The following is a 20,925-nucleotide window of genomic DNA, read 5'->3' as shown; positions in this document are numbered from 1 at the left end:
ACCACCTCCCTTCTCTTGCCATTGCAACTCTAACTCCAACACCACCCTCCCACTTTTTGGCATTTAACTCATCATTTATGAACCTAAACATTTCAATTCTTCACTATTAAAACTTTTTCAATTATTTTAGCTTCTTTAATGTTAATTTTTTCGATCTATGTTTATGTATCATATTAATAAATTTTAACTTCTTTTTATTTAAAATTATTTTTTCAAATTCATCACTCAAATCCGAATCCGTCTCGTCCAGATGGAGTCTAAGTGATTTTAAGGTATTTGAATTGATAAAACTAATATAGAAATCTGTAAATTTTCAAAGTAAGGTGTTAAAATTTTATGATCATAGGTTCCGAAAGCATAAGGAGTTTAATGATTTAATATTCTTATTTATATATAATGATCGATTTGATTACAAAATTGATATTACTGATGTTTTATAATTAATTTATTTTATTCAAAAAAATTTAAAATCTTATTATTACTTCAAAAGTAGTTGTAAAGTATAGACACTGTATATAAGAGTGTAGCAGCTTCTGAACTCCAAGGTCTTAATTATATGATCTTTGAAAGAGATAATTAAAGGTGTGGATCAAAGTTTTGAATATTATTTCTAAGAAACAGGAGAAAGTGGGCACCAAAATATATGTGACATATCCACTATAATTCATTTACATTAACTCTTCTTCAAATGGCTTCCTAAATTATGATGAAATTAAATACTTTTAAATAATCTCTTACAAATATGTGCAAACTATAACAACTGATAAGATTTTTTTAATAAATTCAGTATAAATAAACTTTTAAATATACATACAAAAATATATATATACACCCAATTCGAACACATATCCAAATTTGAATACAAGACCTTCCTTAAAAAATTTTGACCCCAAGCAACCAACCGTGTTTAAAAATCCAAATCTCGCGGACTTAAGGGTGTAGGTGATCAGGTCTTTGGAGTTGAATTCGAATCACAAAATATGTAAGAAAGTAGTACTAGAACGGATGACTACTCGAAAGTCCTCATGTTGCACTTCTTTTGTTGTTTAAAAACCTTTTCCAGATCCCACTGCCTGAGATTAAAAGGGTGTTTGGCTAAGTTTATAAATTTCTCAAAATATCTTATAAGATGGTTAAGAGTTTAAAAGTTTTAAATATTTGTTTGGCTATTTTTTCTTTAAAGGGCTTATAAGATCTCAATAAAGATGTTTTGGATCTTATAAACTGTTTAAAAAAAATTTAATTTTTTTCTAAGTTTTATTTATAAGATCTTATAAGCTATATAAAATTAATATATCATAAGACAAAGTTATTTTCATTCATACAATCACATACTTTATCTCTCTCACCCCCCCCCTCTCTCTCACACACACGAACACACTCTTGATTTAATAACTTCTTTTGTTATTTAATTTTTTTAATATTAAAACAAATATTTTATCATTTAAGAATAAATTATTATACTTAAATAAAGTTAAGATTGGAATTGATATTATGTTTATTGAAAAATATAAATTCAAGACATCATAAATTATACGATGAGAAGTAACTATTGCATTAACAAAAAAACTATCAATTATATATTAATATTCAGCCAGCATGAATATACATATATATTACTTTCATTCAAAAGTTTAAGTAATAATTCATTATTTTTTGTGTTATTATAAAAAAATTATTTATTAAACTCTATTTAAAATTAAACTAATGTGTATTATTTATAAAAGTATTTTAAATTTTTTTAAAACAAAATATGCCAATAAGTAGCAACATATTTGATTTGAATGTTATCATGTCCATTTTAATCATTTTATCAATTAAAGACCTTAGTATGCTAAACACTCCAACATTTAGCTTATTTTATAATAAGACCCAATATCTTATAAACTTTTAAAACTTCTTATAAGATGCAGGTGTTTTAAAAAAGTTTAGCCAAATACGCTCTAAGTTGCTTAATTCAGCTTTATGTGGGTATTTAAATAAGCTGCAGTATTTGTGGGCTTTTTCTGAGAGGCCCACTAAAAAATCTTGGTTTTATTGATTGGGTTAGGCATTAAGTAGAATTGTTGATTCATCTACAACTTAGAGTCGCGTTTGTGTAACTGGTTTGTTCAGGAAAGGTTGATTCAAAGGTCTCTCCAGGCCCAAATTAGCCCAATTAAGCTTGGGCTTTGTTCCCAATTCTTTTCTTCTTTTCTTTTTATTTTGGGAATAGAGTACGACTATTGGTTGGTGGTCCAGATAAAATTAAACAGGGATAATTATATTTACACTTCTTATTTATAATTTATTTACATAAATCACTGTTGTTTTTATGCAATTATAAAAGACCATCCCTGATAACCACAAAGTAAGGATGATTTGAGTAAATGATGTTGACGTTTTGGTGAGTGCATGCGTAATTATCCAAAAAGGTAGGACTATTTATGGAACAAATTATAAATCATGGGGTATAAATATAATTATTTCTCAAAATTTTCTCTATTTTTCAGTATTTCCTTCTTTATCAAAAAAAAGAAAAAGGAAGGAAAAGTGGAGACATGTGCATAAGTGATTTGATGAGTAACCAACCCAACAGATTCTACGGAATAAAAGAGTTTGGTCAGAGAATTAAAGGTGGCATTGAATTAGGCAGTGAAAAGTTTCATCTCATTCCTTTGGGAAAGAACATTCCAACTCAGTAGTACAAAATGCAGAAATTAACTGTTTCATACATCTCATCATCAATACACCAATCATATTTAGGCTTAAATAAATCTAAGACAATGGATTTCATGAATAAATCTAAGTGTTTGGATTCTATTATGTCTCTGTATTTGGTTCATTTTAATTTTATTGTTCGTAGTTATATAATATATTGATGGAATATGACGTATTATTCAATTTATTGAGATATTGTTGTAATTATTATCTTATGTGTTAACATATTAGTATTAAAATTATTTTGGTCTCTGATTGCCTAAGTTTTTAAATAAGATAGATTGTTTAACATGGCAATTGCAAAAACAAAACAAGACTGACTTAAATCACACTTGTAAATTACTGTAATAACGTAGGAATTTGTAAGAGAAAAGAAAATTAGAGAGAGAGAGAGAGAGAGAACAGTGCATTACAGAGGAAGGTACATTTACAGAAAGAAGGGTAAACAATGGGGGAAAGCTTCTCAAATGAAAAGCAGAGGGTGTGGGTGTGGGTGTGGGTGTGTAGAAGAAACAGAACAACCTCAACAAAAACACTACTACTCCATCTCATCATACTACCTATTCTTAAAAGGTGTAATCTTAATAACCAAACCCGGGAAAACATCATCCGGGTCGTGGATATGCGGGTTCTCCTCCACAATATACGGGTCCCCGCACTTTTCACTTATCGTGTGCAGCGTTTCTCCTTCCCCAACAACGTAAATTTCATCGCACCCCCCCTCCGAATACAACAAACTCTCCCCCTTCCTATTCATCTCCACTTCCACCGCCGAAAATTCTCCTCCTTGGCCCGATTCACAGCAGCTCAATACCAGCATCAGAGCCAACAACAACGCCGCGTACCATGAAACCGCTTCCGCCAAAGCTGTCAGTGAATTAACTCGGGGCATGACGACTGATGAAGTTTTCTTCTGTTTCTGTGGAGATTGTGGGGTTGGGGTATTTGTAGTGCAACTTTGTTTGACTTGGTGGAGAAGATGGATATATGGTATTGGTGTATTTCAAGTGGGTGGTTGGTTGGAGTGGGTGGCGGTGCAATACACTACACAGTTCAATATCTGAAGTTGAAACGGTTCTTTCTCGAGGGTTTGGTAACTGTCAAGGGCGGGCAAGAGGACGTTCACGTAAGCGCATTCTTGAAGTTGAAATCTTTATACAATGAGAGAGGAAAACCATTTCTATATGTCAAAATGGGATTGGCAGCGCCAGATTTTTCTTATATGGATACTACCCTTTCTACCACGTCGTTTCCGTCTCTATGTAATAACTAATTTTTTTTAATTTCAAATATATTATATATAAGAATTAATATATAAATCAACATATCATATTTTTAAAAAATAAATTAAAAAAATTAATTTATGGATATTAGTTAAAATTTTTTTTTGGTGATACAGTGTCACAAAAATAATGTCGTTTATGAGCGTAAAAGGATTTTTTTTTTTTTTTAATATTTGTATAGATGTATAGATGGGAATAAGAATTTGCGTAGGAGTGGTTGAGAAAATACATAAGTGATATTTTTGATAATTTGAAACATTAGTGTCGTGGTGTAAATATCTGTTATTTGTGAGTTTAAACGAGGTTTTCTTTTTATTAGTACTAGATATTATGGCACGTCGTCCCGACGTGCATATAATAAATTTTTTTTTATGATTTAAAATATATTATACATAATAATAAAATATATAAACCAACATATCATATTTCAATAAATATATAAATAAATAAATTTAACTTTAATATATTATCGACACAAGTAAAATTGGTATCGTGGGTGTCACAAACCGACGTTTGTGAATGAAAAAAAGGGGGAAAATAAAAAAATATATATATATGTAATTTTTTTTGCTAACATCAGTATTTTTTGTTTCAAATTCTAACGAAAGAGAATTAGATGTAAAGGAAGAATTTTTGAAGAAAATTTACATGTAATTAATAGAAGAAAAACACTTGTACTTGAGAGACCTAAAAAGCATATGTCCCTCGAGAAATTATAAAAGGGAATTAAAGTCCAGTTAACATAATGGTTTTAAGGTATATTAATATGGTTGGAGGAGTAGACAGAGTAGTACAGTTTTCAAAAGTAAGAGTTGGTTTAACTGCTTTATTACATGATCTGACGAAAACATCTTCACATTTGACTTCTTTTCTTTTCATTCATCTTCGTACTAAAATGTTGTCTGTGCATGTGTCCTAATTCTTGACTTCTCCTCCTCCTTTGCCTTTTCTATTCTTTGAATTGGGTCATAATTTGACTTAATCACCATTGAATCCTCAAGAGTCTTGACCTAATAGCTGCTATTGAAACTTTAGAACTGTACAGAATGGACTTATAACTTCATCGGTGTTTTATTGTGCGATATATTGTTTGTTTTGATTTTATAAAAACCTTATAAGTTTGGCCTGAAAAGATATCACGCTAGCAAAAGAAGGCCTTGAGTTTTATAAGCCATTTAAGCTCTTTGTTTGCAATTAATGTGGAACGTTTACTTACATCAGTACGAATATAAGACCGTAAAATTTAATCCCATCAAATGAGTGGATATATATTTATCGCTTATGTGGTTTATTTTTCATAATCCCTTTTGTAATTATTGATTATTGATAAGTATATAATAGGCTAATATGAAATTATGGTTAAATATGATGTTGTAGCCGTCAAAGATGGTATAGTGGTACGATAAATAATTGTGCATCCATTGCTAAGAAATGGTACCAATAATTCTTGTTCCCACCAAAATTACACACCGGATTTATGAGATGATTGACTTTTTAGGGTTTAGAGTTGAAATTTTGGTTAGGTATACAGTTAGTGGTAGTGGGGAAAGAAGAATTGAATGATTGATTAGAAGTTAACCAAAATAGGTCATTTAATATTTGAATTTTTTCCCTCCCTTCCCTTGTCTTGACTTCTGCCCCTCTACAAAGGTGATTCTACTACTAGTGAGAGGAAACAAATAAGTAATAATATAGACATTTTCATGTCATATTAATATCACATCAATAAATAATTGAAATCTTTTATTTTTTTCAAATTAAATTAGATTATAAATTAAACGTCTGTATCAATGTGACATCAATGTGTGACATAAAAGTGTGATAGAAGATCCTTTACCCACGTCACCATTTAAATTTATTTTTTGATGACTACTAGTTTCAGTTAATTCAATTGAATGGACGTGATATTAGTATTTTATTGGTCAAAGTATTAAGAAATTTTTCTATGATAGCCCTTCTATATTCGAATCAATTCTAAGTTGAACGAATTCGAAAAGTTAAAAGAAAATACCATCAAATACAAAGTTACATTTAGATTATTACTCACAATTGCAACATAATATTTACTTGATTGATTAATCAAACATAATATTATTAATGGTAGACAAAATTTGAAGAAAAGTATATGGCAGGTGAGGGCGTTGGGCGCTTACACAATAAATAATAAGAGGCGGTCACTTAAATTATAAAACAAGCAAGTGAAAAAACTTTGCAATTCCACTTCTCTATATATTGATTCATTTCACATTTACAAGAAAGTGATGATGGATTACACGTAACCAGATTTCCCTGATTTCTAATATTAAATAATTCCTCCCCTCTATGATGATGTGCTCTGTTTGGATATCAATTGCTGTTGGACCTCACGATTGAATTGCATAAAGAAGATTGTACATAGTACATGGTATTTTCAAGGAATATGAAGTTTGTAATTAGTCATACTACATTGTTCGATCGGGCTTTCACTCATTCTGGATTACGGGCTGCTGCTGCTGCCAAGAATCTGGATTGTCTCCTTGTCCTGGCTGATTCAAGAAAACAAATTTCTGGGTAAAATTAGATCATCACAAACACGACCGTATTTAAACAGGATCTATTCTACAGTATCGTGGTTTTGTTCCTAATCAAGTGACAATTTATTAATAAATTAGTGAAATTCATTAATGTAATCATAGTAAAAGAAATTCAACCCACCCCATCAATTTCGGGGGCTGATCGAACTTCTTGAAAATCTCTTCTCTATTCTCTTTCAACCCATTATACAACAGGCGGCAGCTAAAATCCGCTAGTAAGAGTTTAAAAATCAAACGAATTGCAAGGCGTATTGTAAAGAACTAAACTCAGGACCAGGCCTCAACATGATACTTGCCAGCCTTTTCCAGTGTCCGAATCCACCTTAAAGCAGCTTCTCTTGATACGCCACTTTCTGTCGAGACGATTTCCTCAAAAACTGAGAATACATCGGAGGGCATTTTATTCGCAGATCCAGCAACATAAACAGCAGCACCCTGAGTCAGCAAGCTCCATATCTTCATACTTTGCTCCCGCATTTTGTGTTGTACATATACCTTTTGCGGCTGGTCCCTTGAAAATGCAACGTAGAATCCTCCACCCTTGTCTTCGGAAAGTACGCCATTCTTCTGTGAATGTGATAACCAAAAGTCTCGGTACAGAAAGTCGTCATTATTGCTTCTACAGCCGAAGAAGAAAATGATTGGGGCAGTCGAGACAGTTTTGCTCTGGAGCGCCCTTTCCTCCACAAATCCATGGAAAGGTGCGCACCCAGTTCCGGGTCCAATGAGAATAAGAGGAAGTGAAGGCCGTGGAGGAGGAAGAGAACCTTTACGAAACCATGCTGGTATAAAGACTCCTGTTCAAGGTTGACAATAAATAAAAAACAAATAAAATGTAACTTAAAAATCATTCCCGTAGGATGCCCTCATGAAGGGCAACGACATAAATCAAGAACTTACTCTGCTGAGGATCAAGACTGGCAAGCCATGCTGAGCAAAGACCTGTGCGCTTTCGCTTGTAAGGAGTTGTCCATGACACAACACTTACAGTTAAGTGTACTTGATTCGGATGAGCTGAATGAGAAGAAGAGATGGAATAGGCCCTTGTTTTCAGTGGAGGGACCAGTTGTACCAACCACTCGAAGGGCATCTGCACAGAGGGAAAATCCTCTAGCACCTACATCACAGAGACAAAAAGAAAACAAATAAGCATTTTTTCTTCATCTTTTCTCAGCACAATTCAAGACAAGAGCTATGAACCAACCAATCAGCAGTTTTTCTGAAAATATGGGAGAGATATCGACAAGATAATGCTACGCGAAGATCTAAACAAGATATTACATAAGAAAGACGCTATACTGCTGATAATCTATTCACTGAAAGAATCTGCTAAAATATGAATTGCTTTTAGGACTCGTTTTTTTTCTTGTCAAGAAAGAAATACTCCTAGTACTTCTGCATAGAAGCAATCAGAACGCGTCTTCTATATAAAAGACAGCTTGATTCCCAGGCATAACCTGTCTGTTATGCAAAATCATGGAAAATAGACACTCTTTCCTCGAAGAGTGAACCATGTAGAAGACCCCCATCATTACCAATTTCACTCTTATCAATCTTAAAAACCATAACAAATAAATTTGAAATATAGAAAATTAAATTTGTGAATCCTGTTTGCAAATAAAATAACAAATATCTTCATCACCTCCAAGACAGTCCTCCTCTCCTTCTGGTTGTATTGGTATAAATCATCTCTTCCTTCAGGTGAGGCAAAATATTGAAGCCTTTCCTTTTCATGTTCAGCAGTTGCAAAATAACTCATGACCTGAAGAAGTCCGTGTACGAAAAGACTTTAGTTAAATACACTTTGGCACAGTGCAGTTGCCATTGTAAAGCAGATGTGCAATATTAAGATCTGACTACAGCATGCACATTAACGATGCTACAATCTTAATACAGGAACTTAAGAAAAGAAAATTGGATCTTCTTCCGATAGTGTGGTCTAGATCTAGGATGCATCTTTTTCGCTAGCTGTCTAACACGATTATGTGAAGAATCAAGAATATTTTACAAACACATTAGAAAGTGCTTGCAAGTCAAGAAAGTATATGAGACTACCCGAGAAATAACTGATTTCTCAAAAACTAGATCACGAAGATAACAAGCATCAGAAGGAAGAAGGAAGAAGTGAAACTCTTTTGGCTAAAGGGTTCTCCAAATTCACCTAAACAATCTCCTTTAAAGCTTTTAGAATTCACCTGCACTGCATATATAACTATTCAACCAGCCCATGGTTAAAATATACTCTTTCCCTTTCTTTTCTTGGAGTAAATATATTTGCTCAACAGTACAATACCTGTCACAGACAACTCAAATTGAACAGATTTCTCAACCAACCCCATCTGATAAATCAGAAATTATTTTAGCAAATAAAATACACCTCTGCAACTTAGAAGAAGAAAGTCAAAATTATTTCTCACAGAATTAGAAACTTAGTTTAAAGTTCACATATACACCAAAATTAAGTAACTGCATGCAGGTGAAGTACTGCCTATCAAGTGAACTATGGCTAGTCAAATCACAGTCTGATATTGGTCCTTTTCTTAACATGGGTCCGCTTTTTGGTCATTCGCAAGTCAGAAATTCTCCACATTGGTAAATGGTAATATATCCATGCCTCTAGAAAAAGCAAAACCCTAATGATCAGAACAAATTACTGCAGGGCATGAGAATTCAATAAACAAAGAAACAAAAATTAGCAGGGGTGTTTATAGTACCTCAAAGAAATAGCGCCGAGGGGAAGCTGATGCAACATCCATTGTTAACTCAATAAAGGATTTTAATTTCACAGGGGATAATGGCGGATTCAGAAAATCATGATTCTCTGCATCTCTAGGCTGAACCTGCAAACAAGTATTTGGAGAAACAAATGTAAACAAACAACTCACAAGCAAATTCAGAAAATATGCTTCAACTATTTAGAAACAAGCAGCAAATCTTGCCATGCATCAATGAAACAACATCCACAAGCTCTTTCATGATGGTGGTGAGAACCTAAGCCCTGAAAAGGAAGTCTTTGGATGTGAACCTATAATGCCCTCTCAACATCATCAGAGGTAGTATTGTTCATCAAGGGCATCAAGCATGTGATTATCTAATTAACTCCATGCGTCTATACACTATGTATAAACAAACTCACAACTCGAATGGGATGTAATGAAGCAAAAGGAGCCCACTAAAGGCTCAAAAGGGGAAAAGTTGTGGTAAGTAACAGTGAGCATAGAAAATACAATAATAACACAAGGGAGAACAGTTATGGCATGTTATAATGAGAACATGTAAATCTACGAAAAACACTTAAATTAGAGAACCACCCACAGTGATGTATGATTCAGGGTTCAAACTACAGCGCCTGATAAAAGCATCAAGTGCAGCAGGACTTTGGCCAGGAAGCACCTCAAGAACACCACCCACTTCATAATCTATTGACTGCAAAAGAAACAATGATAAATAAATTTAAAAGAAAGAAAGTTTCAGAGGTTTATATAGATTGAATGTAACTGTATATGGAAATGTCAACAATTAACCAGGTTTCAGAATGTTTAGGCTAACTTACAGATGAAACAGCATCGAACTCAAAGTGGCGTACATCTTTCCCACTGTCTGGTCTGCTTAGTAGACGATTCTTGGTCTATATCAACAAATCTAAATGATCACAACTATGGAAACCAAAAGACACTATGGTTCTAGGCAATTAGGGATATTGAGCATTTGAAAGATCTAAGCAAGCAAGCAATTGGCTGACAGCATAAATTGGAGTTATCACATAAGTACACACCATGATTGAACCTTTGATCATAGTATGATCTTTTTGAAATTAAATGAATTTCCTTCTGTCTCCGGTAGTGTCTTGACTATTGTTTATTGGACTATATATATTCCCACTATCACCATCAACAAAGTTGTGATTGAATAGAATCTAGCAGAAGCCCCCTGCACAGTGGCCTCCCTAAGTTCCCTCAAGAAAGCACTTTGCCACAAAATGTCAATTTACGCTTTAGTGTTTCTTTAAAGGATTAGCAACTTCTGGAGTTTTGTTAAAGATTTAACACAATTCAGTTATTTACCATCAAATTTCAGATGTTCAAAAATTATATACCACTGAATTTGTCAGAACTTGTTTATTGCTTGAGACACAGAAAAGTACCACTGACCATTTTCAGGAAGCAGTCTGGCCTGTCGTTGCCAGAAAACTTTCCAGGAGTCATTGAGCGAGCCCTCTCAACTTGCGTCTCAAGATACTTCAGTTCTGGTAACACCCAAAATTGGTAATTACTATTGGAGATCAATAATAAAGCTGCAAAGAACTAACCAAGATATAGACCGAGCTTACCGTATCATCACACTTAAGTTTATTCTATGCATGTAGAATGAAGAAAATTGTGATTGTAGAAAGCCTTGATTAATTAGGTTGTAAAGCAGGATTATACATCTAGAGTTGATATTATTCAGTTTATTTGCTTCTCTTCTACAGGAATTTGGTTTCCATGTTACCAAATCCTATTAGGCTAGCTTACAATTTCCATCATTAAGCGACTTTTATCCTTTCTCGGTTTATGAGGTTTCCTGACTTTTTAATTGAATGTTTCAGCTCTTTTTGTATAATATGTATACGGGGTGTGGTTCTGATCCAAGCAATTCCACGTAGGAAACAGTGTCGCATCCTCACACCCTAATACACTAACATTCTATTCCTATTTGCACATAATTGTGCAAGTTGAGCAGAGAGTAAAAATTTCACTTCCAAATAAAACAACATTTTGAAGGATATTTGTCATCGTAGCACCATCAACCACAAAGAACATACAGTAGCATGTGCGCAAAGTCAACCACCACAATCGACATTGTTATATAAGGCAAAGGAAAGGCATAGCTACTTTCTCATTCTTAGATGCTTATTTCGTTATTTGAGCTAGGGGCTACAAATAAGAGGTTTGTGACAGCATTGTCACCCATCATTTTACAACTATCAACTTTCTTTTGATCTTAAAATTCATTGAAAGAAACCATGTGCATGCTTTCATTTGTATCTGAAAACCAGATATTCAAAGAACAGCAAAGAGGTCAAGAAGCAATCAACCTTTGGCACTTGAAAGTGGTGGAATTCCTTCTTCAACATCGTGATATATAATTTGTATTTTTGGTTGATCTAAAAAAGTCGCATCTGGAGTCACGAAATCTGGGCCATTTGGAAGTAGTTTGTGATTCTTTTGATACAACATATTCCACAAGGCAGACATCCAGGGATCTAGAGCCCCTTCATGCCTATCAATGAATTTATAAACGAGCAATCAGCCTTGATTTCTGGAGGCTCACACCAAAATTAATTTTGTGCCCAAAAAGGAAAAGGAAAAGGAAAAGGAAAAGGAAAAGAAAAAGAAAAGAAAAAGAGAAAGCAAACAACAGTTGAGAAACACATAGTTCAAAAGGCTACATCCAAAGAAAGATTGTGGCAAGTGAAGCATGAAACTCTGTAGCAAATAAGATAAAGGAACAGCAATAAAAAATATATCATGAGAAAGTTTCTGTAAGTTATTGTTGACCACCAGAAGCCTGAAACATCAAGTACACAAATGATTATGTCAAACCTACACAAGGAAAGAAAAAATGAAAAGAATGAAAAGCCAGAGCCCTATCAATTTATTAAATTTCTGAGTTGTGACTTTCCAATAATAGTAGTGGTGTAAACCTTCATTTGTTTTAGCTTTCATCTCAGCACAACGCATAAATTATGTGAAAGAATTTAAAAATGTATTGTAAGGATGCATCTCTTTCAGGTACAATATTTGATTGCTTCCTATAAGTCCATCACAATCTCCTCATTTATTAAACAGTAGTTACCACACTATAGGTTGTTTGTACAAAATGCACAATCTAGCACCTAAATCATAATTCCAAAGATCATTCTACAAACCTTGGTGTTCTGTCTCTGGTTGCTACCAAGAGCCTAGCAGAACAACTACTTTATATCACTTTCCATGTCCATTTTTCAAGACTGCACACAGCAGAGTTATCGGAATCTTCCATTGCAAACGGTAAATTAATTAGGTGTCAATGATCTCGATCTCCATTTAGATCTACAAACTTCCATGCTAAAATAGCATACTTTAATACTATTATTTTCATAAAATAGTGATTACTTAATGCAGAACTCCTTCCCCATTTTTCTTATGTCCTTTTGAACTTTCCTCTTCTTCTCTTTATAATGCAAAGATGTTCCTTGGACAGCCATTAAATCACATCTGGATACTATTCTCCTTACTTAAACCGATTGAAATGATGGACAAGAAAGAAAACACAAGTACAGTATTCCAACTATAAAACCTACCGACTTCAAAGTGAAAAATATAGACCAACAACAAGCAGATGCAGTCCAGTCCTATATAAGAATATGCAACAGTCTTCAGGTAGTTCAATTTATTATTGAGTTCCAACACACAGACACACATATACAGATTGTTGAATATATAAGAAGTGAAATAGGATTTACTAGAATCCCAAACAGACTTAGGTAGTTTAATTTTTCAACAAGTCTCTGACACAATTGCAACCCATAGAATATAATATCCAAATATCACACTAGAAAAATCTTACGCAACTATCCAAAATCATGAGACACTATGTATAATGGACCAACAGTGAAAAAATTTACCCTGAAGGGTGCTGATCATCCCCCAGGCCCCTTTCAATAATTGCCGTTGCACCAAGATCTGATAGGCGCTTGTCAAGCTTCTTTGCTACAAACTACAATCAGAAAACCCTTTTATGCTACTGTGAGATGGTTTCAAGAGAAAGATTATTCAGCAAATCCGAAATATTTGATCTAAAAAGTGAGCATTGAGAAAATTTTACAATAAAACTATGGGACAGATTTTTGAAGCTGCATAATCATTAGAATTTTCATGACGTATTTATTTGATGCGTCAAATGAAGGGCTAGACCTATTATAGCTATCGTCTGAGTATGAAACCCCATACTAAATTTTATGATATTTTTGTCTAATGAAAATACAGAACATAAATAAAGAGACAGGAAGAAAACTTTTGTACTAGCAAGATGGGAATAAAATAGTAGACTTGATATGTATTATGTATCTATGGGATAGCAATATGTCATCATTATTCAATGAAATCTTCAACAAATCCAAAATGTAATAACACAAACAGGCCAAAGTGGCAGAATTCCCAAACTAATAAATTATAAAAATATTATTTCCAAAATACACGCATTACATTATACTTTTGGTAGCTCGAATCACCCAATCCAAACACAGCATAATGAACTCCTTTAAGCCACTCTCTTGTCAAATTCTTTTGCAATAAGAACCTCCAAAACCCCTGCAAAAAATTAAAACAATATAGACAGTAAAAAAACTAGGAAGTCCAATACCACAATGAAACATTTTATTCTATTATTTAAAATTACAGAAAACCTTCATGGAGTCCGGGTTGTCACCTTGGCCCGTGGTTGACACTATAAATATCACAGCCTCCTTATTTGGCAAGTCAATCTGAATTAACAAATAACACAATCAAATTAGAAACTTTAAGAGAAAATAAGTCCAGAAGTGGGTGACAGCAAACTCCTCTCTAGCTTGATGAAGAAAGAATAGGCAAATGTTACGACTCTTAAAACTACACAACATTCCCAATTAGTATATTTTGATCAATTTCCAAATTAATATTAAATAAATATTAGCATAATCAGGCAAAACAAAATAAAAACCTAGAAGTTAAAATTTATAGAAGTTCTCAAGCTGTGCTGATAATAAATGGGAACATACAGGTTGAAATTCATCAATGGAGAGGACAGAGACAGAGGGGCAGCCACGGCGCTCAGCTTCACGCCCAAGCCGCTCAGCAGCATCCATTGCATTTCCTGTTTGTGAAGCATACAATATCAGTAGCTGCTCATCAAACTTCTCCTCCATTGAGCCCATCAAGTTTTCACTGCAATAGTATCACTAGGCATTAGCTAAGGAGAACCTGCGCACAATGTATGAATATAATACAAGCAAAAATGAAGAAAGTAGAGAGATGAACAAACTTTGTTAGATTCTAGATTGATGTGTATTAATAGGAAACCAGAACTACATCATTATTGCTAAACATGTATCCTGAAGAAAACTAAAACTTTTGTCAGAAACTTATGAGAAATACAACCCAATCATTCATTCCCTTAATGGGGGCATGTTTAAAGAGCATATCCTTAGTGCTGAGTCCTATGAAACTAACGCACAAGCATGCACAAAACCCATCATATAGCATTAGTTTCTATATTTCACTATTATAAATCATCAACAGTGAAAGCGCCTTACAATTTGCAATAAACTTATAACAACAACGGGATACAAATACAATAGTCCATAAAAATGAAATACCTAGACTAACAGAGTAGCACAAGAACTGTCTGTTTCCTCTTCACAACAAAATTGAGAGAGAGATAGAGACATAAATCACAACTCTACCGTGGATGGCCATTCTACACATGACATCCAAAAGAGAGCTAAAGTCATGAACATCCTAAGCCAGAACACATAGTAATTGTCACGTCTTGTCTTTACACTCCCACAAATAAAACGTCCAGAACACGAGAACGATAAAGTCTATCATCCTTCAAATCCACTATTAATAGAGCTAATGAAGAAGGAATTTCATCAAACACATTTCCTTCAAACAAATACGACTGCGGCTTCACATTCCATTTCATAATAATTTCAAACACCCAAAGACACAAGGCGTTTATACCTGATGCGACTTGCTTTCTCCCTCCAGCTGCTGTCTTAATACAGCGCTTTGCTAAATCCCTCCGGAAAAACTGCCTCCCTGCTCAATGTCGGCCGCCATATTGGCGAAAACAAACGCTTTTTCGGGGAGAGACACGCCGTGTGACTTTTGACATTACACGTTTCTGCTTTAGCAATGGGTACTTTTCCAAAATTATTAAATTATTTTAATTTTAAATGTGCATTAGTAAAAAAGTATTAATTAAATTAATAATAAAAAATAAATATATCTATAAGACATCTTAGAGTTAACACATATTTATTAATTTAAATTTATTTAATTTAACGTATTCCATAAATAGTATAAAATAATAATTTAGAAAATTTATTGAAGTAATGACCTATTTTTATTGAGGCGGAAACACTATTTTTCTTTTTCCAGGCATTAAACTTATTATGAGGTGCAAACTGCAAAGCGCTAGTTGCCATTTGCTATATAGTTCCAACTGTCTTTTCCCCATTTTCCTTGCAAATTTGAGCGACTTTTTCTCCAGGTTTATGGAAATGTCGATTCATTAAAATCTCAAATTGTTAATTAATTACATTAAATTAAAGTATATATCAAAACCAAAGATGAGAGACAAGAATATAATCAGGGAACCAAATATGGTATGCTCCAACAATTTATTTGTCCAAATTGCACTTTTGATCTCACAAGACATCGTGTGTTGCACTTGTGGCCGCAAAACTTAAGAGATTTGGTCCCATATGATTAGTGCATGGGACCACATCGATAATATTTTCTAATCCTGTGGGTTGAATAAAAAATGTTAACTCTGTAAAGTACGGGACAAAAAGTACAAACCCCCGAATCAAAAATACAATTTTGCGGAATTTAGCTTATTTGATAGAGTTACTTGAGAATGAGTCTACACATGCAACATAAACTGATGCATGTTCCAGTCAGCAATAGGGAACTAATCCAGAGTGTGTCCAATGATAAATACACAGTTTACATGTTGAGAAATCAGGGCGTCTTTAGAATTCCATTGATATAGTTCAGCACTTCTTCCACATTAACTGTCCATGCTACTGAAATTGGGGAAAAGCCTGTCCATGGGTTGCTTGAATTCCATCTGCATCGGAATCATTTCTAGCACGATAAGAAGTGGAGTAAAATGCAAAAAAGAAAAACAGAAGTGATGATTTACGATTGTGATATCGTACTTCTTTAATCCTTGGTCCATTAGCGTATGCCCAACGCAGATGCCCTGCGTCTCTACCCTCACGACTCCCTTCTTGAAGGTAAAAAGATCCGGCCTGATGAGCGCCACAAAACTGACGGGGTCGTGAAGGAAGATTCCTGAATGATATAAATATTGATAGAATGAGTTGACGGAGATAAGAAAGAATGAGTGGGGGTGAAGAAATTCTTGAATGAATGCTTGTTTCAAAGAAGAGTACCGTAGACGCCATCAGATTTGACGTGCCAGTCGCGATAAAATTTGCACATATCACATAGCAACTGCGCGTGTCTTCCCTTGGACTGACTTAGCTCATTGAGGTGCGAGTCTGAAGACAAGATATTTAAGTGAGAAATTGTTCGTACATCAAACAGTTTGATTTATGCAATTTGAAGGGAATAACCTGTCATTTGGACTTGCGTTGTGATGTTTATGCCGACAACATCAATATTTGCCCCAGAAGTGAAAACAATATCTGCAGCTTCGGGGTCGCCATAGATCTGTCAGTTACACAAGCTCGAATTAAAATTGGACTACTTTAACAGGAATCTCTGAACTAATCGCACCCCGGATCAATGTTGAATAAAACCTCTATCAATAACAATGTATAGGAAATGAGATAACTATAAACTAGAATTATGCAAGAGAAGTGAGATGACTACAACTATTAACAGAGTGATCAGTGGAAAGAAAGTTGCATTCTCATAATCTTGGAGGCGTTAGGGTACTATTGCAAAATAAAGCTCCTCTGGAAAGCAGAAACGCAGAGTTGTAGACTACATACATTTGCTTCAGCAGCAGGATTGACATTTCCCAAAGCAAAGAAAGATCCACCAAGTATCACCACTCTTTTCACCTTTCTTGCAAAGGATGAGTCTCTCTTTATAGCCTAAATCAAGAGGAAAAAGTTACATCTTGAACAAGTACAACCAAGTCAACTTGAAAATTTAAATATTGCCCTACTTGAATTAATAAACAAGGAAACAACTTACCAGAGCGAGATTTGTTAGAGGTCCCAATGCAAGTATAGAAACTTCACCAGGAAATTCAGAAACTTTATCGACCAAAAATTCAGATGCGGATTTCCCAGATTTCTTGGATTTGGGAGGAGGGAGAATGACATTGCCAAGACCATTTGAACCATGAACAAAGTCGGCAATACGTGGTGGTCCTCTCTGTTTAAAGTGCAAAAGTATGGTCAAGCTATAGAGAGTACAACAAAGGTTGACCGTATATGATGGCATCTTAACCGATAACATAAAATACAAACAAGAATCTCTCCATACAATTGCATGTCACTTTAAATTGCTTGTAACTTCACTGTCCCAGTCCACTGATGTGACAAAAAAGCAAGCTGTCTAATGGAGGCCAACACACGGGTTTGCCCCAAAGCATGCTGAGAAATAGACAACGTCTAGAAGAGTTTTAAACAAATTACTTGGTCAGCCAAAGGAATCTTATTCCATCTGAGATGTTTTTGCCAGAACTAACATATAAATCAAAGTACACTCCCGTTCATCCTTTTGATTCTCAGGCTACTTCGGGTGTTTTAGTCCAGAATCTAGGAAACATATTCAACTTGGCTCTCAGAACACATATAAGCAAAGTCCTTTTCAAATTGGAGATAATAATACTCAAGATGCAATAAAGAAAAGCATAAAACCCAGAAGTAAACAGCAAATACAAAAAATAAGATCTATTTCTGTTAAAAGTAAAACGAACCAAGAAAGGCATGCAATTCAGTCATCGCAACCAATAAAATGATGGTTAACTGTAGAACTATTTCTTTTTACCTTTAATGGTTCGGAACTACCCTCTGCCACAGGAACATCAGGACATCCAGCAATCTCACACTATCCTTTTGCATTAAAATAGTAAGTGATCACGGACATATCCCAAAGACATGACCTGAAGCACATATATATACTAGCCAGACAGAATTAACTAACCAGAAATACATACCAGAAGCAATGCATTGCGTGTGGCATCTTCTGTAGTGACATTGCCAAATATTGTTGTTAATCCTAATATCTCTAATTCCGGTGACTGAAATGCCATTAATATCGCCATGCTATCATCTGCATACCAACAGAAGGCACTCTATTGTTTCAGAATTGACTTTGCAATGTATTTCTGGCATGTACGATCACAAGCCCAGTTTTGCTGCTGTTAACAAGTTTAGATAAATAATATGGTAGCAGGTCTTAAGCACCCAAATGGAGAACACTACGTAACCTGCTTAAGTCTGATCTTCTATGAAACTAAGTTGAACCCTTCAAGTTCTCCCAGTATTCCCTATTCATACTGGAGCCACTTTCAACATTCCACTTATTAACTCATACATTAAAAACGGCTACCCTCTTTGTAGGAATTGAAACAAAAGCATTATTTCATACCACTTTCGCATGCATACAAGTCTTACATGCCAATATCTAGAGATCCTACTTGCATCTTTTCCAAAGTTAGTAGAAGTAGAAAAAGCAACGAACTTATCTGATTCACCAAGCAAATATATCATATATATTTGAGGTGGAAAGTCATGTTAGCAAGAGAAGTGATCAAACAAAATAAAATGCCCCACAATTAGAAAAGTAGGAAATTCTGCATATGTTCATGACAACTAAAGAAAATTGTATAGATTGACATCTCTCATTGATACTTTAAAGTTTCCTCTAAACAGAAATCATGCACTCCCAGTTCCCATTTAGTTTTCTATCCTTCATTTCAGTAAGTTCTCGTTTTTGTCTTGCACATAAACATTGAGGCTCTCCCATCGCATCTGTGCTTATCTGAGAAACTGCAAAAAGGCTCAAAGTGCCACCAAACCTTCCTCCCCCACCCCCACCCCCCCAACCCAAACACAAAATCCACTCAACTAAACCCCTTATTCACTGAATCAATCTTATCAATTTAATCACAATGTCTACGTCCTAATAGCTTCTACTAGTTCTTTGAGAAAACCCCACAAAAGCCTGAAGCCAAGCAAAGCTAAAACTAAAAAATGAAAAAAAGCCACAACAAGAAAGAAATAAAAAGAAGTTAAATTAACAAAAAATCAGCACAATCTCGAGAGGTTGGTATTACTACCCTTCTAAATTCATTGCTCATTCAAGATAAAAGAAGATCAATTGAGAAGTCATGAAAAGATGCTACATTTTGAAATTGCAGCAGTATAGAACAGTGAACCAATTCAACATTAAATCAAAAAATTACCTAAAACCAGATTAAAACCCATGATTAAAGAAACCAAAGAATTGACCATCTCCTTACCAATTCCAGGATCGGTATCAATAACTATCTTTTCACGTTTCTTGGAAAAACAATTGTCGGAAACCACCATCCCATCAATCCCACCACTCTCAGAAATCGACATCACCACTTTTTCTTGGACAGAGAGTCCTCCAAAAGAACAAACACTTCAAATGGTCCCAGAAATTGAAATAAAATCCCAGAATTATCCTATAGCTGCATAAACACAGAACATATACTTATATATGTATATATGCACAGGAGGAGTATTTCTTAGTGAAAACAAGAAAGATAAGAATTGTACTGTCAGCTCTGACTCCGAGTCTGGCGATGAGCTGCCACTCTAATTGATTATTATTGAGTTTTAAAAAAGAGGAGTTACGATTTCTATATAAGATCATTAATCGTAACGCTTCCCACCAACCATATGAAGAACTGTCAAATAAATTCGGTAGTCTTTTCACGTACTCTTGATGACAAATGGCATACTCTAAGTGGATTTTCTGAATATTCTATATTTTATTCCCCTTGTTTTTTTAAATAAAATGTGATTAATGGCCTCGAAATTTATTTTCATTATATTCTACATGTTATTCCCCTTGTAAAACTGAATACAAATTTTAATTATCAATTCAATAATTTTTTTAGTGAAACAATGTGGATATATATATATATTTTTAATAGATTACAATTATATTATAAATTTCGATCAAAAATCAATATATTGGTTATTAATATCATATCTATAACTATGATATATGTAATTGAAGAGAATTGAATTAGTGTCGTGGTCCGCATAACCACCTTTTAGTGTTCTTCAGATATTTTTTTCCTCTCTAAAATTATATCATTATCTTTTTTTTTATGATCACTCTCTTATAAATGTAATATGAACTTAATATTTTGTATAACTTTATCAAATAATAAAATATTTAATTTAAATAATTTTAACAAATTACGCACACACTAACAGTGTCTCATAATTACTAGTATCTATGATTAAGCGGTTGTTATTACATTATAACAACACATGTACATTGATGCGTTTCGAACCCATAATCATGAGATCGTGAAGCCTTAATCTTGCGAATTAAGTTATGTGTCATAGAAATTAATACATTAAGAATCTAGCTTGTTATATTGAAATAGTTCAG

At 34.0% G+C, this 20,925-nt stretch overlaps 2 protein-coding genes across 3 annotated transcripts; both read right to left on the bottom strand.

The window, feature by feature from the left end:
- Window positions 1-6,595: 6,595 nt before the first annotated feature.
- LOC105174089 (Flavodoxin family protein) lies at window positions 6,596-15,476 on the bottom strand. Its single transcript, XM_011096074.3, has 13 exons — window positions 15,301-15,476; window positions 14,337-14,502; window positions 13,986-14,063; window positions 13,786-13,890; window positions 13,206-13,297; window positions 11,634-11,818; window positions 10,708-10,802; window positions 10,110-10,184; window positions 9,872-9,982; window positions 9,271-9,396; window positions 8,199-8,318; window positions 7,457-7,673; window positions 6,596-7,353 (listed from the first exon to the last, which is right to left on the bottom strand). The coding sequence occupies exons 2-13, from the start codon at window positions 14,490-14,492 to the stop codon at window positions 6,824-6,826; spliced, it is 1,890 nt and encodes a 629-aa protein (XP_011094376.1). The 5' UTR covers window positions 14,493-14,502; window positions 15,301-15,476; the 3' UTR covers window positions 6,596-6,823.
- Window positions 15,477-16,150: 674 nt separating this feature from the next.
- On the bottom strand, window positions 16,151-20,220 carry LOC105174088 (uridine nucleosidase 1). 2 transcript variants are annotated; one of them, XM_011096073.3, is made up of 10 exons: window positions 20,076-20,220; window positions 19,793-19,987; window positions 18,485-18,600; window positions 18,316-18,375; window positions 17,515-17,697; window positions 17,307-17,411; window positions 16,926-17,022; window positions 16,743-16,850; window positions 16,506-16,641; window positions 16,151-16,414 (listed from the first exon to the last, which is right to left on the bottom strand). In XM_011096073.3, exons 2-10 carry the CDS (start codon window positions 19,893-19,895, stop codon window positions 16,306-16,308), a joined length of 1,017 nt encoding a protein of 338 aa, XP_011094375.1. In that variant the 5' UTR covers window positions 19,896-19,987; window positions 20,076-20,220; the 3' UTR covers window positions 16,151-16,305. The 2 variants fall into 2 exon arrangements, with proteins under 2 accessions (XP_011094375.1, XP_020553427.1); XM_020697768.2 differs by lacking the exon at window positions 20,076-20,220 and having other exon boundaries at window positions 19,793-20,069.
- Window positions 20,221-20,925: the final 705 nt, after the last annotated feature.

The sequence above is a fragment of the Sesamum indicum genome, linkage group LG11 (assembly GCF_026168435.1).
Source record: "Sesamum indicum cultivar Baizhima isolate 11 linkage group LG11, ASM2616843v1, whole genome shotgun sequence".
Lineage (NCBI taxonomy): Eukaryota > Viridiplantae > Streptophyta > Magnoliopsida > Lamiales > Pedaliaceae > Sesamum > Sesamum indicum.
The sequence above is the reverse complement of the archived record's forward strand: the minus strand, read 5'-3'. Positions and strand labels throughout refer to the sequence as shown.

Coding starts and splice junctions, on each gene's coding strand:
- LOC105174088 (XM_011096073.3), bottom strand. CDS start 19,895: ATGTCGATTTCTGAGAGTGGTGGGATTGATGGGATGGTGGTTTCCGAC. Junction 18,601..19,792: donor TGATACCGATCCTGGAATTG/GTAAGGAGATGG, acceptor GTTGGTATGCAG/ATGATAGCATGGCGATATTA. Junction 17,412..17,514: donor CTCTAACAAATCTCGCTCTG/GTAAGTTGTTTC, acceptor CTCTTGATTTAG/GCTATAAAGAGAGACTCATC.
- LOC105174089 (XM_011096074.3), bottom strand. CDS start 14,492: ATGGGCTCAATGGAGGAGAAGTTTGATGAGCAGCTACTGATATTGTAT. Junction 14,064..14,336: donor CCATTGATGAATTTCAACCT/GTATGTTCCCAT, acceptor TTGTTAATTCAG/ATTGACTTGCCAAATAAGGA. Junction 7,354..7,456: donor CAGTCTTGATCCTCAGCAGA/GTAAGTTCTTGA, acceptor AACCTTGAACAG/GAGTCTTTATACCAGCATGG.